The sequence below is a fragment of the Tasmannia lanceolata genome, unplaced genomic scaffold (genome assembly GCF_043159265.1).
Source record: "Tasmannia lanceolata isolate RefF3 unplaced genomic scaffold, GAP_Taslan_0.1 ptg000023l, whole genome shotgun sequence".
Taxonomy (NCBI): Eukaryota; Viridiplantae; Streptophyta; class Magnoliopsida; order Canellales; family Winteraceae; genus Tasmannia; species Tasmannia lanceolata.
In genome coordinates, this window is record NW_027518700.1 from 35,103,241 (window position 1) to 35,126,108 (window position 22,868).

General features: G+C 45.8%; 2 protein-coding genes across 9 annotated transcripts in view; one reads left to right on the plus strand and one right to left on the minus strand.

The window, feature by feature from the left end:
- Positions 1 to 5,008: 5,008 nt before the first annotated feature.
- LOC143856047 (uncharacterized) lies at positions 5,009 to 6,692 on the minus strand. Its single transcript, XM_077366086.1, has 2 exons — positions 6,021 to 6,692; positions 5,009 to 5,926 (listed from the first exon to the last, which is right to left on the minus strand). The coding sequence occupies exons 1-2, from the start codon at positions 6,690 to 6,692 to the stop codon at positions 5,009 to 5,011; spliced, it is 1,590 nt and encodes a 529-aa protein (XP_077222201.1).
- Positions 6,693 to 12,449: 5,757 nt separating this feature from the next.
- Positions 12,450 to 22,868, plus strand: part of LOC143856825 (Acyl-CoA N-acyltransferases (NAT) superfamily protein) — a 38,560-nt gene continuing 28,141 nt past the window's right edge. For 4 of the 8 annotated variants that reach the window (XM_077367117.1, XM_077367119.1, XM_077367118.1 and 1 more), the window contains exons 1-2: positions 12,450 to 12,997; positions 21,640 to 21,807. In XM_077367117.1, the coding sequence (XP_077223232.1) occupies positions 12,572 to 12,997; positions 21,640 to 21,807 (594 nt within the window). In that variant the 5' untranslated portion in view covers positions 12,450 to 12,571. The remainder of the gene's footprint in view (positions 12,998 to 21,639; positions 21,808 to 22,868) is intronic. The other 4 variants (XM_077367121.1, XM_077367122.1, XM_077367120.1 and 1 more) reach the window with 1 other exon arrangement.

The following is a 22,868-nucleotide window of genomic DNA, read 5'->3' on the forward strand; positions in this document are numbered from 1 at the left end:
AAATCTGTTCGGCCAGCTATTTGGGCGGCCTGGGTCGGGCAGATTTTTGTCTTCTAGTGGACACGTCATATTCTGTTCGGCTTGGGCCGGGCAGATTTTTGTCGTCTAGCGGACGCGTCATATTCTGTCCGGCTTGGGCCGGGCAGATTTTTGTCTTCTAGCGGACACGCCATATTCTGTCCGGCTTGGGCCGGGCAGATTTTTGTCTTTTAGCGGACACGCCATATTCTGTCCGGCTTGGGCCGGGCAGATTTTTGTCTTTTAGCGGACACGCCATATTCTGTCCGGCTTGGGCCGAGCAGATTTTTGTCGTCTAGCGGACGCGTCATATTCTGTCCGGCTTAAGCCGGCAGATTTTTGTCTTCTAGCGGACGCGTCATATTCTGTCCGGCTTAGGCCGGGCAGATTTTTGTCTTTTAGCGGACGCGTCATATTCTGTTAGATTTTTGTCTTTTAGCGGACGCGTCATATTCTGTCCGGCTTGGGCCGGGCAGATTTTTGTCGTCTAACGGCTTGGGCCGGACACATTTTTGTCATCTAACAGATGCGTCATATTTTGTCCGGCTTGGGCCGGGCAGATTTTTGTCATCTAGCGGATGCGTCATATTCTGGCCAGCTTCGGACGGACACATTTTCTAGACGGGCACAATCGTTTAAAAGGTATCCCGTACACGGGCACTTTATGGACGACCCTTAACCCCTTGGAGATTTTTCCCGCATCCATACCGTATGCGCGTAGTCTATACACGCGCATTTACGCACGTCCTTGCCTCGAAGTGTGTGCCCTCCATTAATGAAGGATACATGGCATTACCTGGTTCACGAATGCGAACCGCCTCAAGCTTAGAGGCTATAAGAAGGGGTTTTCACCCTTCATTTTTTCACTTTTAACTTTTTACTCTTGCTTTTTGCTCTGCCTGCTCGGCTCTGGTAGCTTGTGGTTGTGGTCGTCCGCAAATTAGGAGCTCTCTGTTCAGACCGGTAATCTTCTTGAGCGCATCTTTTATTCGTTTCTTTTCCTGCGTTCTTCATGTCCCGTAGTGCCTCTAGCTCTGAGTCCGGTTCTAGGTCCTCTTCAGGGGAGTTCGCATCTTCGAGTAGTTTAGAGTCTAGTTCTTCGGAGAGGACCCAAGCTAATCCTACCAGGACTCCCGGCCCCTATATGACGAGTCATGATGTCAATGTAGAGGTCGTAGATAGTGGGGACGACGTGATTTTGGATCTGAATACCACCCCGCCCCCAACTAATAGCTACTTTCGAACAGAGGCGAGTGCAGGTAGTGACGCCGCCGAGGCGTCCACCACATTCCTTCCAGGCCGGGCCGTCGAGGTCACTGCTAGGGCTCGGATGGACGCCGATCCCAAATATAACATTCAGGCTCTTTACGAGGAGAATATCCTTGATGAGTCCAGATTAGGGGACATTAGAGATAAGTATTGTATTCCCCTAAGGTTTAGGCCGAGGGCTGCGATAGAGGGAGATAGGGCGTGCAACGACAGCACCGACATCTGTATATATGATGAGTCGTTAAGAGCCGGGCTCAGGTTCCCTTTGCATCCATTCTTCGTCGCAGTCCTCCGATATTACGGCCTGGCTCCGGCTCAGGTCGTGCCGAACTCATGGAGGATGCTGGTCGGGTTCATATACCTCGTCCAGGGCCGGCTCCAAAGGACCTTGTCCCTACCGCTGTTTCGGATGTGTGCGCACCTGAAGAGGCATAAGGACGGTGGTTGGATTTATATCAGCCAACGCCCCGAGGTGAAAATGATTACTGGCATTCCATCCTCCATACACCTATGGAAGAACAGGTTTTTCTATATTGAGGACGGCGAGCCCACTGAGCCCTGGTCGGTTCCTTTGAAGTGGGACACCTCGGACACACTTGCGCTGAGCCGCAAGCCGCTCTTGGAGGGCGAGGATTTGAGAACGTTCGCCCTAGTCTGTGATGAGTTACACCGGGAGGGCGTAATTCACTGTGCGGACTTCTCTAGAGAAGAGGTTCTGGTCGGGCTCGGCATCAGTACTGCGACCCCGGCACGTATGTGCGAGTCTTGATTTTAAGTCCTCTTTTCTCTTCTTTGTCCCTGACCGGTTTTTGTTTGTGTTGTTGGATTTCAGAAATGCAGACGCAGTCAAAGCTGGAGAAGGTGAGGGAAGGGGCCTTCGGTAGGGGCCAAGGTCAGCAGGGCTAGAAGAGGAAAGCCCCTGAGATTTCAAGTCCCGCGCCAACTAAGGACGCACCGCTCCCAAAGGGCAAGCCTACTATGAAGTTGGTCGGCTCCTATGGCAGGGGAGCGGGGAGCTCTAAGTCAGGGGACGCGGCTACCAGAACCCGCCCCACCCCCGCGAGGTTCGGGGACAACGTCTTCCGGCCTAACTGGGCTGTTCAGAAGAGCGACACCGGCCTGGATGATAGCCAGGTGGCCATGGAGAATGTCACAAAAGGCCTACTAAACCAGGATCAGCTCCGGGTTTTGAACGAGCCTCCCGATGCGGCTGATGAGGCCATTTTCTCCTCACTTTATCAGATCGGATTGTATTATAATGACTTCCGCGAGAAGAGTCGGAAGTTCTCTGCCGCTATCACCAAGTCCGAGGAGAAGAACGGCAAACTGACGCAGGAGGTAGCCGAGCTCCATAGGTCCATCAGAGAGAGGGACGCGGAGATACAGCGGCTCAAGGCCGATATGGTCGTAAGCAGAAGGCCGTCGAAGCCCTTAATGCACAGAGGGAAAGAGTCCGGGAGAGGCAGATAGCGGCCGTTGAGGAGGCCGTGCAGAGGAAAGAGGACGAACTCATTAGTTTGTCCACTGAATCCTACAACCTGGGATTCATGGATTGCCTCGAGCAGGTCAAGGGATCCAACCTGGCTGTCGTCCAGACGGGACTCATCCTTCCTGATCCGCCGGTGACCGGTGACGACGAGCAGGGCACCACCGCAGCAACAGAGGTCCCTGGGGAAGATCCCCCACGGGACGGTGGTCATGGGATGTCTTGAGCTCCCCATTTTTCCTTTTTGGCACAGTTTCTTGATTCTTTTTGTAATGGCCCTTGGAGGCCCTACATTTTGTAATGGCTCTTCGAGGCCCACCATTTCATGAATAGAAGTTGCATTTTGCTTTCCACTGTTTCCGCTTATGTCTCCCTTTGGCTAATATTGATTAACTCAACCCTGTGGGCCAATAATATTTGTAGAACAGTTTGTTTCCGAACAGAACAGTACTCCGGGCAGACATTCAAGTTTTTATTGACCCGGGTCCTTGTAAAGATGAACCGGGGGGAACCAAGCAGCGAGTACCCAAGTTTTAGTGAACTGGGTTTCTGAGTAGGTTTGGTTTTTCTACCCGGGCATGTTCCTGACCAAGAGTGCGCTCTCGATCTTTGTGGAGACGAGTCGGGGCGAACCAAGCAGCGAGTACCCAAGTTTTAGTGAACTGGGCTTCTGAGTAGGTTTGGTTTTTCTGCCCGGGCCCGTTCCTGACCAGGAGTGCGCTCCCGATCTTTGTGGAGACGAGTCGGGGCGAACCAAGCAGCGAGTACCCAAGTTTTAGTGAACTGGGTTTCTGAGTAGGTTTGGTTTTTCTGCCCGGGCCCGTTCCTGACCAGGAGGGTGCTCCCGATCTTTGTGGAGATGAGCCGGGGCGAACCAAGCAGCGAGTACCCAAGTTTTAGTGAATTGGGTTTCCGAGTAGGTTTGGTTTTTCTGCCCGGGCCCGTTCCTGACCAGGAGTGCGCTCCCGATCTTTGTGGAGACGAGCCGGGGCGAACCAAGCAACGAGTACCCAAGTTTTAGTGAACTGGGTTTCCGAGTAGGTTTGGTTTTTCTGCCCGGGCCCGTTCCTGACCAGGAGTGCGCTCCCGATCTTTGTGGAGACGAGCCGGGGCGAACCAAGCAGCGAGTACCCAAGTTTTAGTGAACTGGGTTTCTGAGGCGGAGTGCTCGGAGATTTGCGAAAAAACACTATCCTTCATCATTCACATTCAGAATCTTAAAACGGTATTTACTTTCGCGCCAAGCGGCCAGCTATTGATAATATTTTCGGAGGTTCCTCGAATTCCAGGCGTGGGGTATTAGGTGCTCACCAAGTGTTTCCAGTTTGTAACACCCTGGTCGAATTACCTCTTTCACTCGGTACGGCCCCTCCCAGGTCGGGGAGAGTTTGCCTACCTTCTTCGGTTGGGAGATAGCAGCCTTCCTCAGGACTAGGTCCCCTGCTCGGAATTCACTTGGGCGTATCTGCAAGTCGTGATAATTGGACACTTTCTGTTTGTAGGCCGCGACACTGATCTGGGATTCTTCCTGAGCTTCTTCCAGTAGGTCAAGGTTTGCGCGGAGCCCATCTCCATTGAGCTGCTCATTGAAGTTGGTGACTCTGGGAGACGGGACGCCAACATCGACGGGTATTACGGCCTCCGTCCCAAAGGATAAGTTGAATGGCGATTCCCCCGTCGTGGTGCGCGGGGTGGTACGGTACGCCCATAGGACGTGATAAAGTTCGTCTGCTCATCGGCCTGCCTTTTCGTCCAGCCTCTTTTTAATCCCCTGAAGTAGGGTTCTGTTTGTTACTTCAGTTTGCCCATTCGTCCGAAGGTGCGCCACAGAAGTGAATCTTTGTTCGATCTTCAAGTCGGAGCAGAATTTTCGAAAGTTCCGGTAGTCGAACTGTCTGTCGTTGTCAGTTATCAAGACGCGAGGTATCCTGAATCTGCACACGACTGACTTCCAGAAGAAGGTCTGCACGTTTTGCTCTGTGATCTGGGCTAGAGGTTCAGCCTCCACCCACTTAGTAAAATAGTCGATGGCCACCACGAGGAACTCGCGTCTTCCGGAGGCTGGCGGGAAGGGGCCCAAGATGTCCATCCCCCATACTGCGAAAGGGAGGGGGCTGATGATCGGGGCCATTGATACAGCAGGTTGGTGGATGGTGGGAGAGAACTTTTGACATCTCTCGCACCTCTTGACCAGGTCCAGGGCGTCTTGCCTTAAGGTGGGCCAGTACAGGCCTCTCAGCAGTACTTTGATGGCCAGGGCCTTGCCCCCAGGTGTTCCCCACAAATTCCTTCGTGCGTTTCTTGTAGAGCGTATGCGGCGTTGCTTGGCCGGAGGCACTTTAGGTATGGAAGGGTGTACGACCTTTTGTATAGGTTCTCACCATCGAGGGAAAATCGAGCTGCTCTCTGTATCACCTTGCGGGCCTCCTTCTTGGCTTCGGGAAGCTTCCCGCTTCGTAGGTATTCAACGATTTCGTCCATCCAGCATGGTTCGTGCTCGACCTGCATTATTTCGACGACCTCTTTTTCAATACTGGATTCTTTCATAAACTCCATACATATACTCTCAAGAGTGGTGTACCCGGATGCTGGCAACTTAGACAGCACGTCCGCTTTTGTATTTTCCGTTCTAGGAATTCTGATGACCTCGAAGTTTTTGAACTTGCCGGCCAGCTGGCGGACCTTGGAGAGGTACTTGATTATGCGCTCGTTGCGGGCCTCATAGACTCCTTGGATCTGGTTTGCGACCAGCTGGGAGTTGCAATACGCCTTCAGCTTTTGGGCGCTGGTCTGGGCTGCTAGGTTCATTCTGGCGATGAGAGCCTCGTATTCTGCCTCATTGTTGGACGCACGGAATCTGAACCTCAACGTATAATCCAGAACAAATTTATCGGGCCCAGTGAGAATCAAACCGGCTCCACAACCATCCTTGTTTGAAGATTCGTCCACATATACTTCCCAGAGTGGTTCGTCGGACGATGGATTCTGTTCTGCAGGTACACTGATGTTTTTTGTTCTTACTGGTTCAGTCTCAGCTTCTGTTCGTTCCCCAATCGTAGTTGCATTCTCTACAAACGGGATTTGGACAACTTCAGATTCGATGCTTCGCTGGTGGATGGTACACTCGGCCACGAAATCTGCCAGCACTTGGGCCTATCGCCAGCCTAGGAAGGTACTGGATATCAAATTCGCTCAGCTCCACGGCCCATTTCACGAGTCGCCATGAGAAGTCTGGTCTGTGGAGAACCTGCCTGAGCGGCTGATCGGTCAGGACCCTTATTGTGTGGGCTTGAAAGTACAGTCTCAGTTTTCTAGCTGCCATGATCAGGGCGTACGCCAATTTCTCGACCCGCTGGTACCTGGTCTCAGCGTCGTGTAAGACCTTGCTGACATAGTAGATCGGTTTCTGTTGGTTGTGCTCTTCTCGAACTAGCACGGCTGCCAATGCCATGGGGCTTATGGACAGGTACAGGAGTAGCTCCTCCCCCGGCTCTGGCTTTGTCAACAGCGGTGGGGAGGACAAGTACTGCTTCAACTCCTCGAACGTGATCTGGCACTCCTCTGTCCAAGGTGCTGTCTTGATTCCTTTGACAGCGTTGAAGAAAGGCAGGCATCTCTCTGCAGACTTCGAGATGAAGCGCCCCAGCGCGGCCACCATCCCGGTTAGCCGTTGTACTTCTCTAATGGTTTTTGGTGGAGTGAGCTCCACCACGGCTTTGATCTTTTCTGGATTGGATTCTATCCCCCTCCGGCTTACCATAAATCCCAAGAATTTTCCGGAGTTGACGCCGAATATGCACTTGGTGGGCTTGAGCCTCATGTTATGCTCCCTGAGAACTTGGAATGTCTCTTTCAGGTCGGAAACATGATCTTGTGCGCTTCGGCTTTTGACCAACATGGCGTCTACATAGACTTCCATGTTGCGGCCAATTTGCTCCTTGAAGAGCTTGTTCACGAGCCTCTAATATGTGGCTCCGGCATTCTTTAGGGTGAAAGGCATGACGCGGTAATAGTACGTTCCCTGATCTTTTATGAAGGAGGTCTTTGGTATATCTGATTCATACATTCTGATCTGGTTGTACCCGGAGAAGGCATCCATGAAGCTTAGCAGTTCGTGACCTGCGGTAGCATCTATAAGCTGGTCGATTTTTGGGAGCGGGTAGCTGTCCTTGGGACAAGCTTTGTTCAGGTCGGTAAAATCAACGCAGGTCCTCCACTTCCCATTGGTTTTCTTTACCAGGACCACGTTCGCCAGCCAGTCCGGATATTGGATCTCTCGAATGAAGTCGGCCCTCAAGAGCCTCTCCACTTCTTCCTTGATCGCCTGCCGCCTTTCAATGGCAAAATGTCTCATTTTTTGTTTCACCGGCCTGCAGGTTGGATCAACGCCGAGTCTGTGCGTGCTGACCTTCGGTTCTATGCCGGGCATGTTTGCGGGAGCCCATGCGAAGATGTCTGCGTTGTCTTGAAGAAACTGGGTGAGGCTCTGCCGGGTGCTACTGTCCAGAGAGGAACCGATTTGAATGACCTTCTCGTTATCGCCTTCTAAAAGAGGGATGGAGATAAGGTCTTCGGCGGGCTCAGTCCCCTAGGCTTCGTCTCTCAGATCGAGTAGCTCAATCGGCAGCGATTCTGACGCATTTTTGCCCTTGAGTGCCATGGCACAGCACTCCGTGGACTGTGGTTGATCTCCTCTGACTTCTCCCACGCCGTTTGGTGTTATAAACTTCATTTTCTGGTGATATGCTGAAGCAACGGCGCGGATTAGATTCTGGCCGGGTCGTCCCAAGATAGCGTTATAGACCGAAGTGGCCCTCACTACCAGGAAGTTGACCATCGCGAAGGCTTGACAGGGAGGCTCCCCGACGAGGACTGGGAGTTCAATATGTCCTTCTACTTTCACAATCTCCCCTAAGAAACCGAACAGATCGGAGTTCGCCGGCCTTAAGCGGTCGTCTCCTACCATCATTTTTTTAAAAGCATGATAGTACAGGATATCGGCCGAACTCCCGTTGTCGACAAGGATTTTATTCAACTCCCAGTTCGCGACGAGCATGGTTAGGACCAGGGCGTCGTCGTGAGGTAGTATCAAGTTGTCAAGATCCGCATCTGAAAAGGCAATTTCGTTCTCCGTCTTCATCTTTTTGCTGCATGTGTGCATGGCATTGACTCGGCGTGCGTAGGCTTTTCGAGCAGCAGATGATGTGCCCCCGGCGGCCGGTCCGCCCATAATTGTGTTGATGACCCCCTTGGGCTGGGATCAGCGTATCTCCGGCTATGGACTCGGTGGTGGGGGAGATTGATTCCGCGCAGGGGGCGGCTGTGACCGCCGAGGGCTCTGGCCCTGGAGACTCTTCTCCCTGCGCTCTTTTCTCTGGCCGTCATCTTTGACGTATTTTTTCAAGTATCCCCGACCGATCAGCAGCTCGATTTCTTCCTTGAGCTGCCAGCACTCATCCGTGTCGTGCCCGTAGTCTCTGTGGAACCGACAATACTTCGACTTGTCTCTCTTGTTTCCCTTGGAGATCATCCTGGCCGGCCACCTTACAAATTCTTCTCCTCTGATCGCTGGTAGTATGTGTCTCCGGGAGGTGTTGAGAGGGGTAAAGTTCTCTTCCCTCCTCTTGGGAGATCTTTCTCCTTTGGGGGCCTTATCATCCCTACGCTACTTGGTAGGGTTCTTTTCTTCAGAGGTTCTCCTCCGGTTTGAGTCTAGGGCCGCCAGAGTCTCCTCCACGGCTCCAGCTATCAGATCCGCCAGTGAGCGCGGGTTTTGGCGAGCCACCGATCGGCGGAAATCATTGGATTTGGCCCCTGCGAGAAGTGCATTCATGGCGGCTGAAGGATCCAAATTTGGAACTTAGAGAGCCTCTCTGTTGAAACGGCTGACGAAAGTTTTCAGAGGTTCATTATCCTCCTGCCGTAAGGCCATCAAGGATGCTGTTGTTTTCCTTGGCCTTCAGCTGCTCATAAAATGACAGACCAGGTCGTCCCTAAAGTCCTCAAAGTTGCTAATGGAGTTCGGCTTGATCCTCGAGTACCAGTCCCGGGCTGCACTGGTCAGTGTGGTCGGGAATGCCCTGCAGAGGAATCCATCAGAGGCGTCGTGGAGGAGCATCATAGTCCTTAACGTCTCCAGGTGGTCCACAGGGTCGGTGGTACGTCATATTGCGGAACCATCGGTATTTTGAACCCTCTGGGTGCTGGCGCGTTCATAACATTATCGGTGAACGGAGGTCTGCTTGAGTACGTCTTCGCAGCGGGCCAGCCTTGATCCTTTGCCAGCTCTTCTATACGGTGGTCTATCTCTTCTATCCTCCGTAACATTGGGTCAGTCCTCCGGTCTGCTCGGCCCAACGACTTGTTTTTCTCTACTGAGGGGCTCGCGGCGGAGCCGGAGTGACTTTCCGGACTCCTTCGATGATGCCGGGATTTTTCCCGCGGCGCTCGGTCTTCCTTGGCTTGGTGCTTCTGCGCGGAGCGAGATCGTGACCTCTGGCGGTGGCGAGGCTCTGTATGGGCCTGCCTGGTTCTGGAATGATGGACTCGCCTTGTGGAGTGGTGGGTCCGATTTCCACTAGGGCGCGCTGGCTCTCCCCTGTGCCCACTCGATCTTTCTGGTACAGGTCGTGGGGCCTCTGGGGGATGCTGGGGAGGCGCTTGGATCAGGTGTTGGTATTGACCGACAAGAGCGGTCATCTGTTGAAAGAGAGCTTGAACTTGATCCGGAGTGGGTGTGGGATTGAGGTGTTCCGAATGAGCTGGGCTCTGCTCTGCCATGGCAGAGGGAGCCACCACCTGCGAGGCGATTCGTTTGCTCCGGGTCCTGCGAGGTACTACAGCTCGAGTAGTTCAGGCAGTTGGTACCCGAGCACTCTTCTGCCCTGCCATTTTGTATAGGAGATTCGAACAACTTTTAGTTAGGGTCCCACGGATGGCGCCAATCTGTTAGGCCAAAAATCGGTAACAGATACGGCAGTGACGTAAGAGCTAGGCTGGAGAGCCTGAGGAGCTGAGGTGAAGGAGTTGAACCCTGCACAAGAGCACACGAGGTCAGAAGACCAACCCGGAGTCGTTGCTCCGGATGGGCCCTTCGACACTCAAGTCAGTATGAGCAGGAGTGCAGAGCCAAATTTTAAGAGTGGTAGCTTAGAAGTTATTACCTCTCTTTACTTTGAGCCTTGAGAGGCCTCTTATAGAGGGAGGCCTGGGGTGACTGGATTGCTTACCCCAGGACAGGTGTCGGCCCTTCTGTGGGTTTAGGTTTACCTATTCTCAGGTAATTACCGGATTACCCCTGGGCAGGTGTCGAATTCGTGGTGGGCCCTTCCGGGGCCACGTGTCGACAACTCATTAGTTGTTGTTTTTCATACCCCATCAAAAATCGTACTTATTGGATGGTCTGACTATCTGACTGCTTCTTGCAAACCTACCCTGCCCTATTTGGATTGCAGGAAAACCATATCTTGAAAAAAAAAAAAAAATTTACTTCCCGACATCTTAGAGTGAAATATGATTGCAGCTTATTTAGAGTGATATGATTATAAAGTAAAGGTCCCATTAAATATAAAATGAACTTTGGTGGTTCAAGTTAAGCCTTGGATACGATTTTTTCATGTGTAATGAAACAATGAATATGCGGGAAATTCTGGAAAAGCTTTTCTTTTCTGAACTTCTCCACAAAAATTCCTACAATCCAAATAGGGCTTTAAGAAAAAACATAATGCAGCAGAACATAATATATAAATCAACTGTAGCATGCTATGAATTACAAAATAAGAGATGTAGCTGTATGTCCGCACGTAAGTGAACAATCCTCACAGAAACGTTTGGGGGGGGGGGGGGGGGGGGGGGGGGGGGGTATCATTTCCCAAAGAAAAAAAATATTGCTGCAAAACATAATATATAAATCAACTGTAGCATGCTATGAACTACAAAATAAGAGATGCAGCTGTATGTCTGCACGTAAATGGACGTCCAAGTGCGCATATTTTTCAGGAAATGATATCTCCCCCCACGCCCCACCACACACACCAACGCACCAACGTTATCCTCTAAGTTTTAAAGGCAAAGAAAAACGTTAAAGGGGGTGAATTTATCCTCAAGCATTGAGATCTAATCCTTCGATCTTTAGAGGATCGGGATCATCCAATGGAAATGATTTTTGTAGCGCAACCTATTTATGCTCTAGCCCATCAAATGAATGGTTTGGATCATCTGATGTGGGGTCTGTACAGTACGAAAAGTGCATTTTGAAACATACTGTACTGCATATAATTTCACATGGAAACAAGAAACTCTCTCTGGCACGCACTGGGTCCCATTATATTTCTTTTTACAGCATATGAACAGTAGAGATTTTATATGGTGTAAGCACGTGTGGTCCAGTATTTTTCAAAAAGTATTGTACAAGTCGCACCATATTTCTAGACCTGGCAAACAAGCGGGCTGGGTTGGGTTACCCGTGTGTCATGCGGGTGCGGCTCATGCGGGCTGGGTAAAAAATGACCCACTCCTACGGGTCAGCACTTAGGTGCATACCCATTGCTGGTGGGTTGGGTCAACGTGCGGGTAACCCGCAATTTTTTGCCAAAGAGTTTTTTTTGTTTTTGTTTGGGTGAATAAGGAAATTATAGCAAGAAGAAGAAACTTAGAAAAAATGCCTGGAATATACCCATTGCAAACGAACCCTTGTTCCTTTTATACTAGGTTGCATTTCCTCTTCCGTCAATTTCTCTTTTTCTTTGATCTCACGGTTCATATGGATTGCTTCTCAATGAAGTAACACAAAATACCTTAAGTACCCTCCAAAAGAGAGAAATCCCTTCTTTTATCTGAAAGCCGTTCTTTGTTGCGAGTTAGGAAACAGGTTGGTATCTACTCGAACAAAAACAAGAAGAAAAAACAAAATGCGGTACCTGCGGGTTCACGCAACCCAACCCATGTTTTGGCGGGTTGGGTGACCCGCGGGTCAATTTGGACGGGTCACTCAAATGCCAACCCACAACTGTCAATTTGCGGATGGGTCGGGTACCCGCGGGCATGGGTCAATTTTTTTAGGTCTACATATTTCCAAGAAATTCTCCCTGACACACACTGGGTCCCATTATATTTTTTACACCATAAGAAAGTAAAGATTTTATATGGTGTATCCCAGTATGGTCCGGCATTTTTCAAAAAGTACTGTACCAGTCACACCATAGGATGACCCAAACTGTCGATTTGATGGGCCACAACGTAAAGAGGTTGCGTCAGAAATCATTCCATAGGAATCAGCCTTCCAATCCAGAGATTATCATAATATAAAACTCCGCTAATGATCAGAAGGCTAGGGTCATCCGGTGGAAATGATTTTTGGGGCACAACCTACTTATGTTGTGGCCCATAAAAATGGAGTGTTTGGATCGTCCTATGTTGGTCCATACAGTACTATTTGAAAAATACTGAACCATAATGTCTACACCATTTTGGCCACTGATTTTGGCACTACCATATTTTATTAATTGCAAAAACTTTGCTTGTCTTTTCTTTTTTAAATTAGCTTATGATAGCTTTTTGGGAACTGTAATAATTTTTAAAACTGTTTAAATAATAAAAGACAACACGAGTTCGCGCAATTATCAGAACATGATAGTGCAAACATAAATTCCTATAAAAACTCTTCCCATCACCAAAATCCATGACCACAGGATAGAGTCTACAACCATCTACAAGCAAAAGCAGTTCTCTCTCTCTCTCTCTCTCGTTTCAGTCCTTGAAACGCACTCTCTTCTCTCTTAAATTCCTCTCCCTCTTTGAATGGCTATTTCAATACACTCTCTCCATTTCTCAGCAACTTCAAAACCAAAACCCTACGAGAGAAAAAACCCACCTCCCATTTTCATCTCTACCAACCCTTCTCACCTCAACCTCCTTCAACTCAGAGATCTCTTCAACTCCACCAATCTCTCATGCCATAGATTCCCTCAATTCAATTCCGATGGCCGCGTAAAACCCGTCGATCTCGACAAGCTTCAAATTGCCCTGGCCCACAGTTCTGTCATTGTATCTGTATTCTGCAGAACAAAATTCTCTTCCCGAGAGGAAAATGATGAGAAATTGGAGTTAGGGTTTGGAGAATTGTTCCAGAGAGCGATTCCTGTTTCGGAATCCAATGGGCAATTGGTGGGTTTTGGCCGAGCAGTTTCTGATAATGGATTGACAGCATCCATTTATGATGTTGCGGTAAGAAGGGTTTTTCTTTTCTTTTTTAAATGTTGGGTTTTGTTTATGGTGCTTTTAGAGAAATTTACTTCATCTGTTTGTGTTCTGTTTTTGATGGTGATGATACAATAATAGCCACAAAACCATCCCTAACTTGGAACATCCGAGAGAGGGAGAACCAAGGCTCAGTACATATGAGCCACAAACACTAAGCCTAAGAGATCTAAATGCTCAATACTTGTGAATTACGTAATCATCTAATTTGGTCGGGGTATGTTGGCTCTTTGTGAGCGTCTTGGCCAATTTTTCTTCTGAACTTCCTGCCATGATTCTTCTGATTCCTCAAGTTCTAGTTTCTCTTCTTCACAACTAAACTCTTGGTCGTTTGGGATCAGGTGGATTAGATCACATTCATCCGCCCAGGACACTTTCTTTTTTTGATATTCTGTGGGACCTTTTGTGTTTGTTGGATCGTCTTCCTTTTTTGAGGTGGATTCTGATGAGGAGGGAACCTCTTCAAGGTCGAAGTAGTCCTCTGATTCATTGTCCTCCTCACTCTCTATTCCTTCTTCTTCGAGTATGGCATAACCATCGTCTTTTGAATCATATGTCCTCTGATTCAGTGCCCTCATCTGTTTGTGTTGAAAATGGAGTTATGGGGATTAAGTTCTGATTAGTGATTTAAATCACTCATGGGCTTTTATCCTTTTGTATTTTATTTCTTTTAATTTTTATGTTAGGTTGATGACATTGAGTATTGGTATTTGAAATTAGAGATATCTGAGTTGGATTCTCAGTTGTGATTAAAAATATTCAGGGTTTTTTTTGTTCCTTTTTTCCCTTTTCATTGAAATTATTTAGGGTTTTTTGTTATTAACTTTTGCTTGCCAGCTTTGTTTCTTCCATATTTTATGTTTAGATGATTGTAATGGGAGTTTAGCGAATTTTTGCTTATTTTTGTGGTTGGGTTCTGATTAATGATTAAATTGTTTGTCGGTTAAGTTCCTTTTTGCTGTCTTTTCCCTTTTTTATGCATCTTTGTTGGTTTTTAATGAATATTTGTAGCCTCGCCATCTGTTTTTTTAATAAATTAGGATTTATATTGCTGTATGCTATTAGTCATGGTTTTTTATCCTGTCAGGACTGGAATCTGCTTTTATTTGAATGTTATGAACCTAAATCGGTGCGGTTCGTACCGGATTAGATCTTCTTAGAGGAAAAATGATGCAGCGGATGCCGAAATGTTCTTTGTGTTCTTTAATTCTTGAAAGTGTCTTCAAGCGAGGAGACGCGAGATATCAAATCAAGGGAGGAATCGTCAGAATAGGGAATAGGGTTCTTGCATTCAACAAGAAAATGAAAGATTTGGGAAAAAGATTAGCACTCTAATCGATAATTTTCAAATAAGAACAATGGATAAAGAGAAGAGAAAATCCTCTTTCTCAATGTCTCTCTAAATAGAGAATCTCAAAATCTCAAAATCAAGCAAAAATCCCCTTACAAATGAGAAGAAATGGCCTTATATAAGCAGCCCATACATTGTAAAATCTCAAAAATACCCCTACTTATGCTAAAATGACTAACGAGAACAAGAAAAGTGTAAAATAACCAAACTACTCCGACATGCTAGAAATGAAGGAAACAGGCTAATCCTAGATCAGTGAGCAATCTAGGGCTGATGTGAAGTGTCCAAGGGATGCTCTTGAATCATACTCCCCTTCTTGAAAGAACTCGTCCTCGAGTTCTCCATTAGCCTCATCGTCGCAATAGTCCGCCTGGGTCAAATATGTAAATGACCCACTCTCGAAGTAGGAGTAGAAGGCCATTGATGTCCACTCATGATAAAAATCATAAGAAACAGTCCATCCCCAAAACTGCGGCAGAATGGAGCAATAGCAATTCGGCTCAATCCGATCATATGCTGAAAATGGGAGAAGTATAGTGGACCACCATGCCAACTAATGATACGCACATCAAAGATCTCATCAGTACGCAATACCATCTCAATATGAACAATGTTTGCCAATCTCTCCTCTGTGACTGTAGTATCACCTGCAAAATCTGTATCCCCATGTGTTTGATCTACACCGGTAGTCACTATGCTCTCTAGATCTATACCTGTGATCTCTGTAATGGGCTCTAACTCGCTACGAATGTCGGCCATATCATCACAAACAATAGGCTCATCACCGTCTATGTCTTGCTCGAGAATAACAATCTTCCCTACCGCACCTTGACACTCTGATTGTTTGCCATAATCAATCCAAGTTTCATCTTCTGGTATTTGCAATGGATAAGTTTGCTTAGAGCAATCTTCCTTGCAACGGCCTAAATCACCGATCCCGTAGCAACAAATAGGTGAAATAGCAATGGTAGGAAGGCTGGAAAATAGCTTAGCTGGCTGTGGAGGTGTCGAAATAGGCCTAGAGTACTCATACTCTCGATGTAAATACATATCCTGCTTATAACTGTGTCGCTTGTACTTGTGCCTCTCCCCTTCTTGCAATTCTTGCATATCATCAAATTTCTGATTCATTCGTTGGAATGCAGCTAACAATTCATCTTGTATCTTCATTTGCCCTTACATAAACTGTGCAAGTAGCTGGTTGTAGTCTAACCCTTGTGAAGTTATGTCGAAGTTCCCAAATTTGACAGAAGAGAGTGGGCTTTCAAGCCAACAGAAAATAGCTCCAATTTAAGTCGATTCAACAAAATAATGTGGTCATCCAATAGCATGCATATTTGAACTCAGGTTCACATTTCTACAAACAGTCAGAACTCATTCCAACAACAAGTTTAGGCCAAGAACAATTTGCAAAAAAGTCACCATCTTCCTTTGTAAACTGAGCTTAATGCATATGAAATTCCAATTCAAGACCTTAGCTTCTACCACAAGGCAACATTAATCTCACCAAAATATGCAAGTGGCTGAAACAAATTTCCTTCTCCACATAAGATACAGAGTTATTTGAGGCACCATGCAGCTAGTTCTGCCAATGAAGGTCCTCACTTCAATACCAATATGTTTATCAACTCCTTTGAAAGTCTTTTTACAAGCACCAACAGTAATAGCCTATGGAAGATTCCACTTGCTGTAACATGCCAAAGGACAAAATGGTATTTCGTTTTCCAACAGAGGCACTAAATCGATTCCATAGCAATTCGATTCAACCTTCAAAAGTGGCACTTTAATAACGAAACTCTAAACTATAGGACTCTAAATCCAAGTCCAAAAATATGAAATAAGGCAAGGAATCAAACGGCTATAACTCAGAGGTCCTGCCACCAAACCAAACTTGGGAAGATGTTTCATAAATGTTCCGGATCTGAGTTGGATCCATATTGAACTTCAGAAAGATTCGTTGAGGAGACTCTACAAACTGTCTTTGTAAATATTCATTATCTTATATGATGCAGGAGTATCCCTTGGACACCTCACATCAGCCATAGATTGCTCACTGATCTAGGATTAGCCTATTTCCTTCATTTCTAGCATGTATGGGTAGTTTGGTTATTTTACACTTTTCTTGTTCTCGTTAGTCATTTTAGCATAAGTATGGGTATTTTTTAGATTTTATCATGTATAGGCCGCCTATATAAGGTCCTTTCTTCTCATTTGTAAGGGGATTTTTGCTTGATTTTGAGATTTTGAGATTCTCTATTTAGAGAGACATTGAGAAAGAGGGTTTTCTCTTATCTTTTATCCATTGTTCTTAGGATTTGGAAATTATCGATTAGAGTGCTAATCTTTTTCCCAAATCTTTCATTTTCTTGTTGAATGCAAGAACCCTATTACCTATTCCGATGATTCCTCCCTTGATTTGACCTCTCGCGTCTCCTCGCTTGAAGACACTTTCAAGAATTAAAGAACACGAAGAACATTTCGGAATCCGCTGCATCAAATATAACCCACGCTCGGTTCAGGACCATACTCCCGTAGTAATCATCCAATATGCACAATACTCGAAGCGCCCGTGAATGAAGTAAGAGATGCGGACGGGTCAAAATATAAGAAGCATCAAAGTACTGCAAATCCTCCCTGTCAAGCAAAGCAGCTGGAAATATGAAAATATAGTCATCCTGGATGGGTGTGATGGTCATAGGTAGTATCAATCCAGGATCCTCCTCTAGCAAGTCATTTTCTACCAATAATCCTCTGCAAAAGTCCTCAATAATGGCATCCTCATCAAGCTCGATGTAATCAATCTGTGCAAATGCTATGGCTCCTGATCCTGTATAAGAGTCTCCTCTGTGTCAGTGAAGTGGGACTGACAATCACCCCAAACATCACCCTCTGTATTGGACTCATCTGACTCGGCTCCAAGCTTGACAATCTGCTCGATCAAATCTGAAATATGGCAGTCCACTACAATATGCTCTGGCTCGTCTAGCGATAACAATAGCTCATCTGTCGGAACACTAGTCTCTGACTCATAGCGGTCCTCTGCCTCAGAATAATCAACTACCTGCCCTGTGACTATCTCCTCATGAAATACTAACAATGTATCTGCCTCAGATGTGACAATATTAGTCTCTGCCTCATCATCATGCTCATCTGACACTGGAATCGAATGTGGCTCTGAGTAGTCCTGGCCATCCTGTCTGTGCATAATGTGTGGCTGATATGAAATGACATGATCAACAGGAGACAGATGAGGAATCACGCTAAGTGGCTGCAACGGCGGCGGCGATGCACTCCGAACTCGCTGTGGCCGGTGATGTAGTCTACGGTGATACTCAAAAGGCAACAAATCTATCGCAATCACCTTCTTCAATTCAGCCCATGACTGAATTGGTAACCCATCCAGCTCACGCCGTCGATACTCTCTAGATTGCCACCAATCCGCGACTCTGTCTCTGAATTTGGTAACCACTAATGGCACCTGTCTCTCCACTGGAATCCTCCTGGACTCAATCACATCGTCTACCATGTGTGCCCACTTGATAATCTCCATATACTCCATAGGCCAAGAGAGCTCGGGAATGTCAGTCATAATATGAGAATCCATCGGTCAGTCAAAAGAGCCGTGAAAGCTTGGCCTTGGAGCGGATCTCCTCGGCCCTCTACTATCAAATCCAACCAGCTCCCCTTCTTGAAAAGTGTACCTTTTCTTTGGAGGGGGCTGACTGCACTGAGAAACTACTCGATCCCATGCACCGTCGAGGCCTCGGATAGCAGTCATCAACTCATCGTGCCCTTGCTGACTTTCCTTCAGCCAAGCAGATATATCTTGTGATGTAGGATGATCCATCTCAAAGAAATGTCAACAATATGGCCAATGAACAATATACGGAGATGACATGCAATGTGAGTAATAAGTATCCCAAAGACAATCAACCACAAGTAAGAGCTCTGCCAAATCAAACTAAAGCAGCCACAAACTACCAAATCACAAAGAATCTGATCCGCAACCATAGAAAGGAAAGTGTAGCAGCCCAAAAAACTCAATAACAAGGCAGCTCAATCCAAATTAGCCACTAGCAATCCACAATAACCATATCACGCTACAATCATAAGCAAACAACCTTGCAAATAGCACACTGAAATCAATGTCAAACAGCCCAAGTATCCAAAACAGCCCACTAAAAAAAAATTCTACTCAAGGGCCCTGCAAACAACCCACTCCTAGGATCCACAAGGCTAAGAAACCATGTGAGATAACTCTGATACCAATTTGATGCAGCGGATCCCGAAATGTTCTTCGTGTTCTTTAATTCTTGAAAGTGTCTTCAAGCGAGGAGACGCGAGAGATCAAATCAAGGGAGGAATCATCATCAAATCAAGGGAGGAATCGTCGGAATACAGAATAGGGTTCTTGCATTCAACAAGAAAATGAAAGATTTGGGAAAAAGATTAGCACTCTAATCGATAATTTCCAAATCCTAAGAACAATGGATAAAAGAGAAGAGAAAACCCTCTTTCTCAATCTCTATCTAAATAAATAATCTCAAAATCTCAAAATAAGCAAAAATCCCCTTACAAATGAGAAGAAAGGGCCTTATATAGGCAGCCCATACGTGGTAAAATCTCAAAAATATCTCTACTTATGCTAAAATGACTAACGAGAACAAGAAAAATGTAAAATAACCAAACTACCCCTACATGCTAGAAATGAAGGAAACATGCTAATACTAGATCAGTGAGCAATCTAGGACTGATGTGAAGTGTCCAAGAGATGCTCCTGCGTTAGAAGATCAGCCTCTTGATCCACTTCAAGAGAAGGGTCGGTCCTCATTTCTATGCAAAAACACAATTTTAGGAATAAATTTCTTCATTTCCCAAGAAAGGCTGTGTACAAGTTACTTATAGAAAATCCCTAATCTAGCCCTTATCGCTAAGTGTCCTACACATCCCAAACATCTACTAAGCAAATCCTACAATTAATAATATCTAAACTAATAAACTAATTTCTTCCATCCTATAAGCACGTAACATTCCTCCCCTCTTGAAATCGACCTTGTTCTCAAGGTTGGAGATTAATCGATGATTAGTTGGTGAAAAATCACATCTTGCGCACTTTTCGAAAGTCTTTTTCCTTCTCCCTCCTTTTCTTCTTCTCTTTGTCTTGAGATTAGTCAACATTTCATATGTTGTCACCCGGGGGGGGGGTTGAGGCAGCTCCCTTTTCAAATCGCTCTCATCGCACCGTTCATCAAAGCTCCTTCATTGTGTCTTTTTGAAACGATTGGGATGTTGATGCATGGATGGCCGTGTGTGAGAATCTTTTCGTTGACATTGGGCAATTGCAGAAAAACTATAGAATTTTCGCCGACAACCTTGTCTAAATCGACGATGCTAATAATCACCGACGCTTTTCTTTTGTTGCTTTTTCTCTTTTTCTTCTTTCTGATTTCTCGCTCTCTTCTTTCCTTTCCTTCTGTTGGTTCTTCTTTTTCTCTCCATAGAAGCCTTTTCGATATTGCTCGTGCTGCACAAATTAAAATCTTCACTCACCTTCAGACATGGAGGTTCCTCTGGCTTTAGGATGAATGTCGACGCCATTCAATTGTAACTAGCACTATCGCTCGTATATTCTCCTCCCAATGATCCATTGTTTGTCCGAATTCTGCGGGATCGTGCCGCTCTGATACCAATTGTTACGAACCTGAATCGGTTCGTAACAAAAACACAATTTTGGGGATAAATTTCTTCGTTTCCCTAGAAAGGCTGCGTACAAGTTATTTATAAAAAATCCCTAATCTAGATAGCCCTTTATCTCTAGGAGTCCTACACATCCCAAACAACTACAAAGCAAATCATATAATTAATAAAATATAAACTAATAAACTAATTTATTCCAGCCCAACTAGGATCCATGTAAACACGTAACACTGAAATTGTCTGTAAATAATAATGGGATTTGTCTTGTTTCCAGTTTTTAGGTTGTTACCTAGCAGCTGAAGGATTCTCTTACAAGGTGATGCAGGAGCATCCCCTTAGAAAAATCACATTGGCCTAGAAAAGTCATTAGTATAGAAACTCCCTTTTATTTCATTACTTAGTTTAGCCATTTTAAGCCTTTATTATCCATTTTAAACAGTTTCTCTTGGTGACGGTAATTAGGTATTTTAATGTTGTAATGGGCTATATATAAGGCCTAATTCCTCATTTGCAAGGAGCTTTTGATGAAATGAAAATTTAGGGTTTTTTTTTTTTTGGGGGATCTGTACAAGAGATTTCTCTTGGTTTTCTCTTGCCTTTGGGAAGAGGGTTTTAGGACTGTTGAATGCAGCCCCTTCGCTCCCAAATTTCACCTTCATCCTTGTAGATTGCAAGGGTTTATCATCTACTTCGGATTAGGCGTCCCATCGCCAAATCATTTACTATTTTATATTGGGCGATTCAAGCAAGGAGCCTTGGATTGCAGGCACCATCAAGAGTGGGAATCGAATCACCTACTTTGAAGAGTTTACAAAGGAAGGATCGAGTGAAGAATCTGCCTTTAGAATTGCAAGTTGCTGGAACCATGGTTTAAAATTTCGACCGAAATCCGAAATTTCGGTTACCAGTGGGGAGGACCGAAACCGGAATTTTCCGAAATTCCATTTTTCGCCCTTTACCAAATTTCGGACCGGTAATTTCGGTCAGAAATTTCGGTTTAATGACATTATTTATTAAAAAAAAAAGTGTTACAAAATTTCGGCCGAAATTTCAGAATTTGAGTCCGGAATTTGGAATCAAATTACCAAATTTCGGACCGAAATTTCGGCGAAATCCGAAATTTCGGTTTTTGGTGGGGTTCAAAACGGTTACCGAAACCGAAATTTTAAACCTTGGCTGGAACAGAGAAGAAACATGAGTTTCGTTCTCCATTTCCTTGAAATTTGGTCCCTGTAAGTGTTTCTAACTCGGTTTGCTAATAATTCAACTGTTCCCTACGAGCTTGCTTATAAAAATACCCTAGAAATACCATGTTTGTTTAGTCCTCCAAGAAAGAAGATGTAATGTTTTCAAACCAGCATTCCATTAAGCTCCTCGAAACTTTGTTTCCTTGCATTTCACTCCCGATCTATTCGTGAGCTGCATGTTGCTGAAATGGCAAGCTCCTGAAGGTGTCCATCAAATTTGTTGCTGCATGAACATTCTGGAATAATACTTTGAGACCTTGCAATTTAATGTTTTGAGTGTTGAAGAAGCTAAATCAGTGTATCCTCCATTTCAGCCGAGGTTTGGAAATTTCATTGCCCGCCGGGCGGTATGTCGCGATCGGATTCAAACGATTAACTTCCTCCGAAAGCGCGGTATGATGCTTGTTGACCATTGCCCCCTATGCTTGAAAGATGGTGAATCTGTGGATCATCTCTTCATGCATTGCTCTTTTACGTGTCAGGTATGGAGTTTGATATTTCTAAGATTTGGCATCTGTTGGATTTTTCCTTTTTCTATTTCGGAGTTGATGCTTCTTTGGACCTTTGTGCCATGGAAGAAGAAAGGCAAAGTATTGTGGAATTTGTGTCTTCTTGCAACATGGTGGATGATATGGAAAGAGAGAAACTCTCGTGTCTTTGAAGGGGTTGCAAAATCTCTGTATTGGCTATATATGAAGATTATTGCGCTCTCTATTTCATGGGAGAGAAGTTTACTGGCTTTCCGTTTTGTATCGGCCTTTGACTTATGGGAGGGTTGGAGGATTGTTTGCTTTAGTAGCGAGATCCGACATCGGATTGTTCAGAAATGGAAGGCTCCGCCTATTGACATGTTCAAAATTAACTTTGATGGGTCGAGTATTGGGAACCCGGGCCCGGCCGGAGTTGGTGGTTTGTGTCGGGACGCTTGTGGTGAAGTTGTATGGGTTTTTTCCGGCCCTCTTGGAGTTTGTGATGCCTCGGAGGCCGAGGTGATGGCGGTTTATCATGGCATACAAAGGCTTGAGAGAGATAGCATGGATAGCACTATTGTGGAGGGAGACTCTTTGAATGTGATTAGATGGTTGAAGGGGTTGGTGTCGCCTCCTTGGAGATTTTCTTCTATTTTTTATGAAATAGATGATTTAATTGTGGGCTCATCTATTGTTTTCAATCATGTTCGGAGATCTGCTAATGGGGAGGCGGACTCCTTGGCTAGGAGTGGGGTTAGGAGGTTGGAGTTGGAGTGGTTTGACTTCCTTCCTCCCTGAGATTTGTATTTTTTGTTTTTGTTGTTTTGTTTTCTTGTAATTTTGGTTGAGGTCCACCTCGGCCCTCTTCCTTTTTTAATGAATTCATATTGCCATTTCAAAAAAAAAGAAGAAGCAGCTAAAATCAAGACTCCTAAATTGAGAACGTGGCTGGTGTAATGTGGACCTTGTCTCTTATCACAAATGTTATAATTTGGAACAAATCTATGGCAGGGACACAAAGGCCATATGAAGTTGAGTTCTGTTAAAGTATAAAAGATAAATAACGCCTTTCT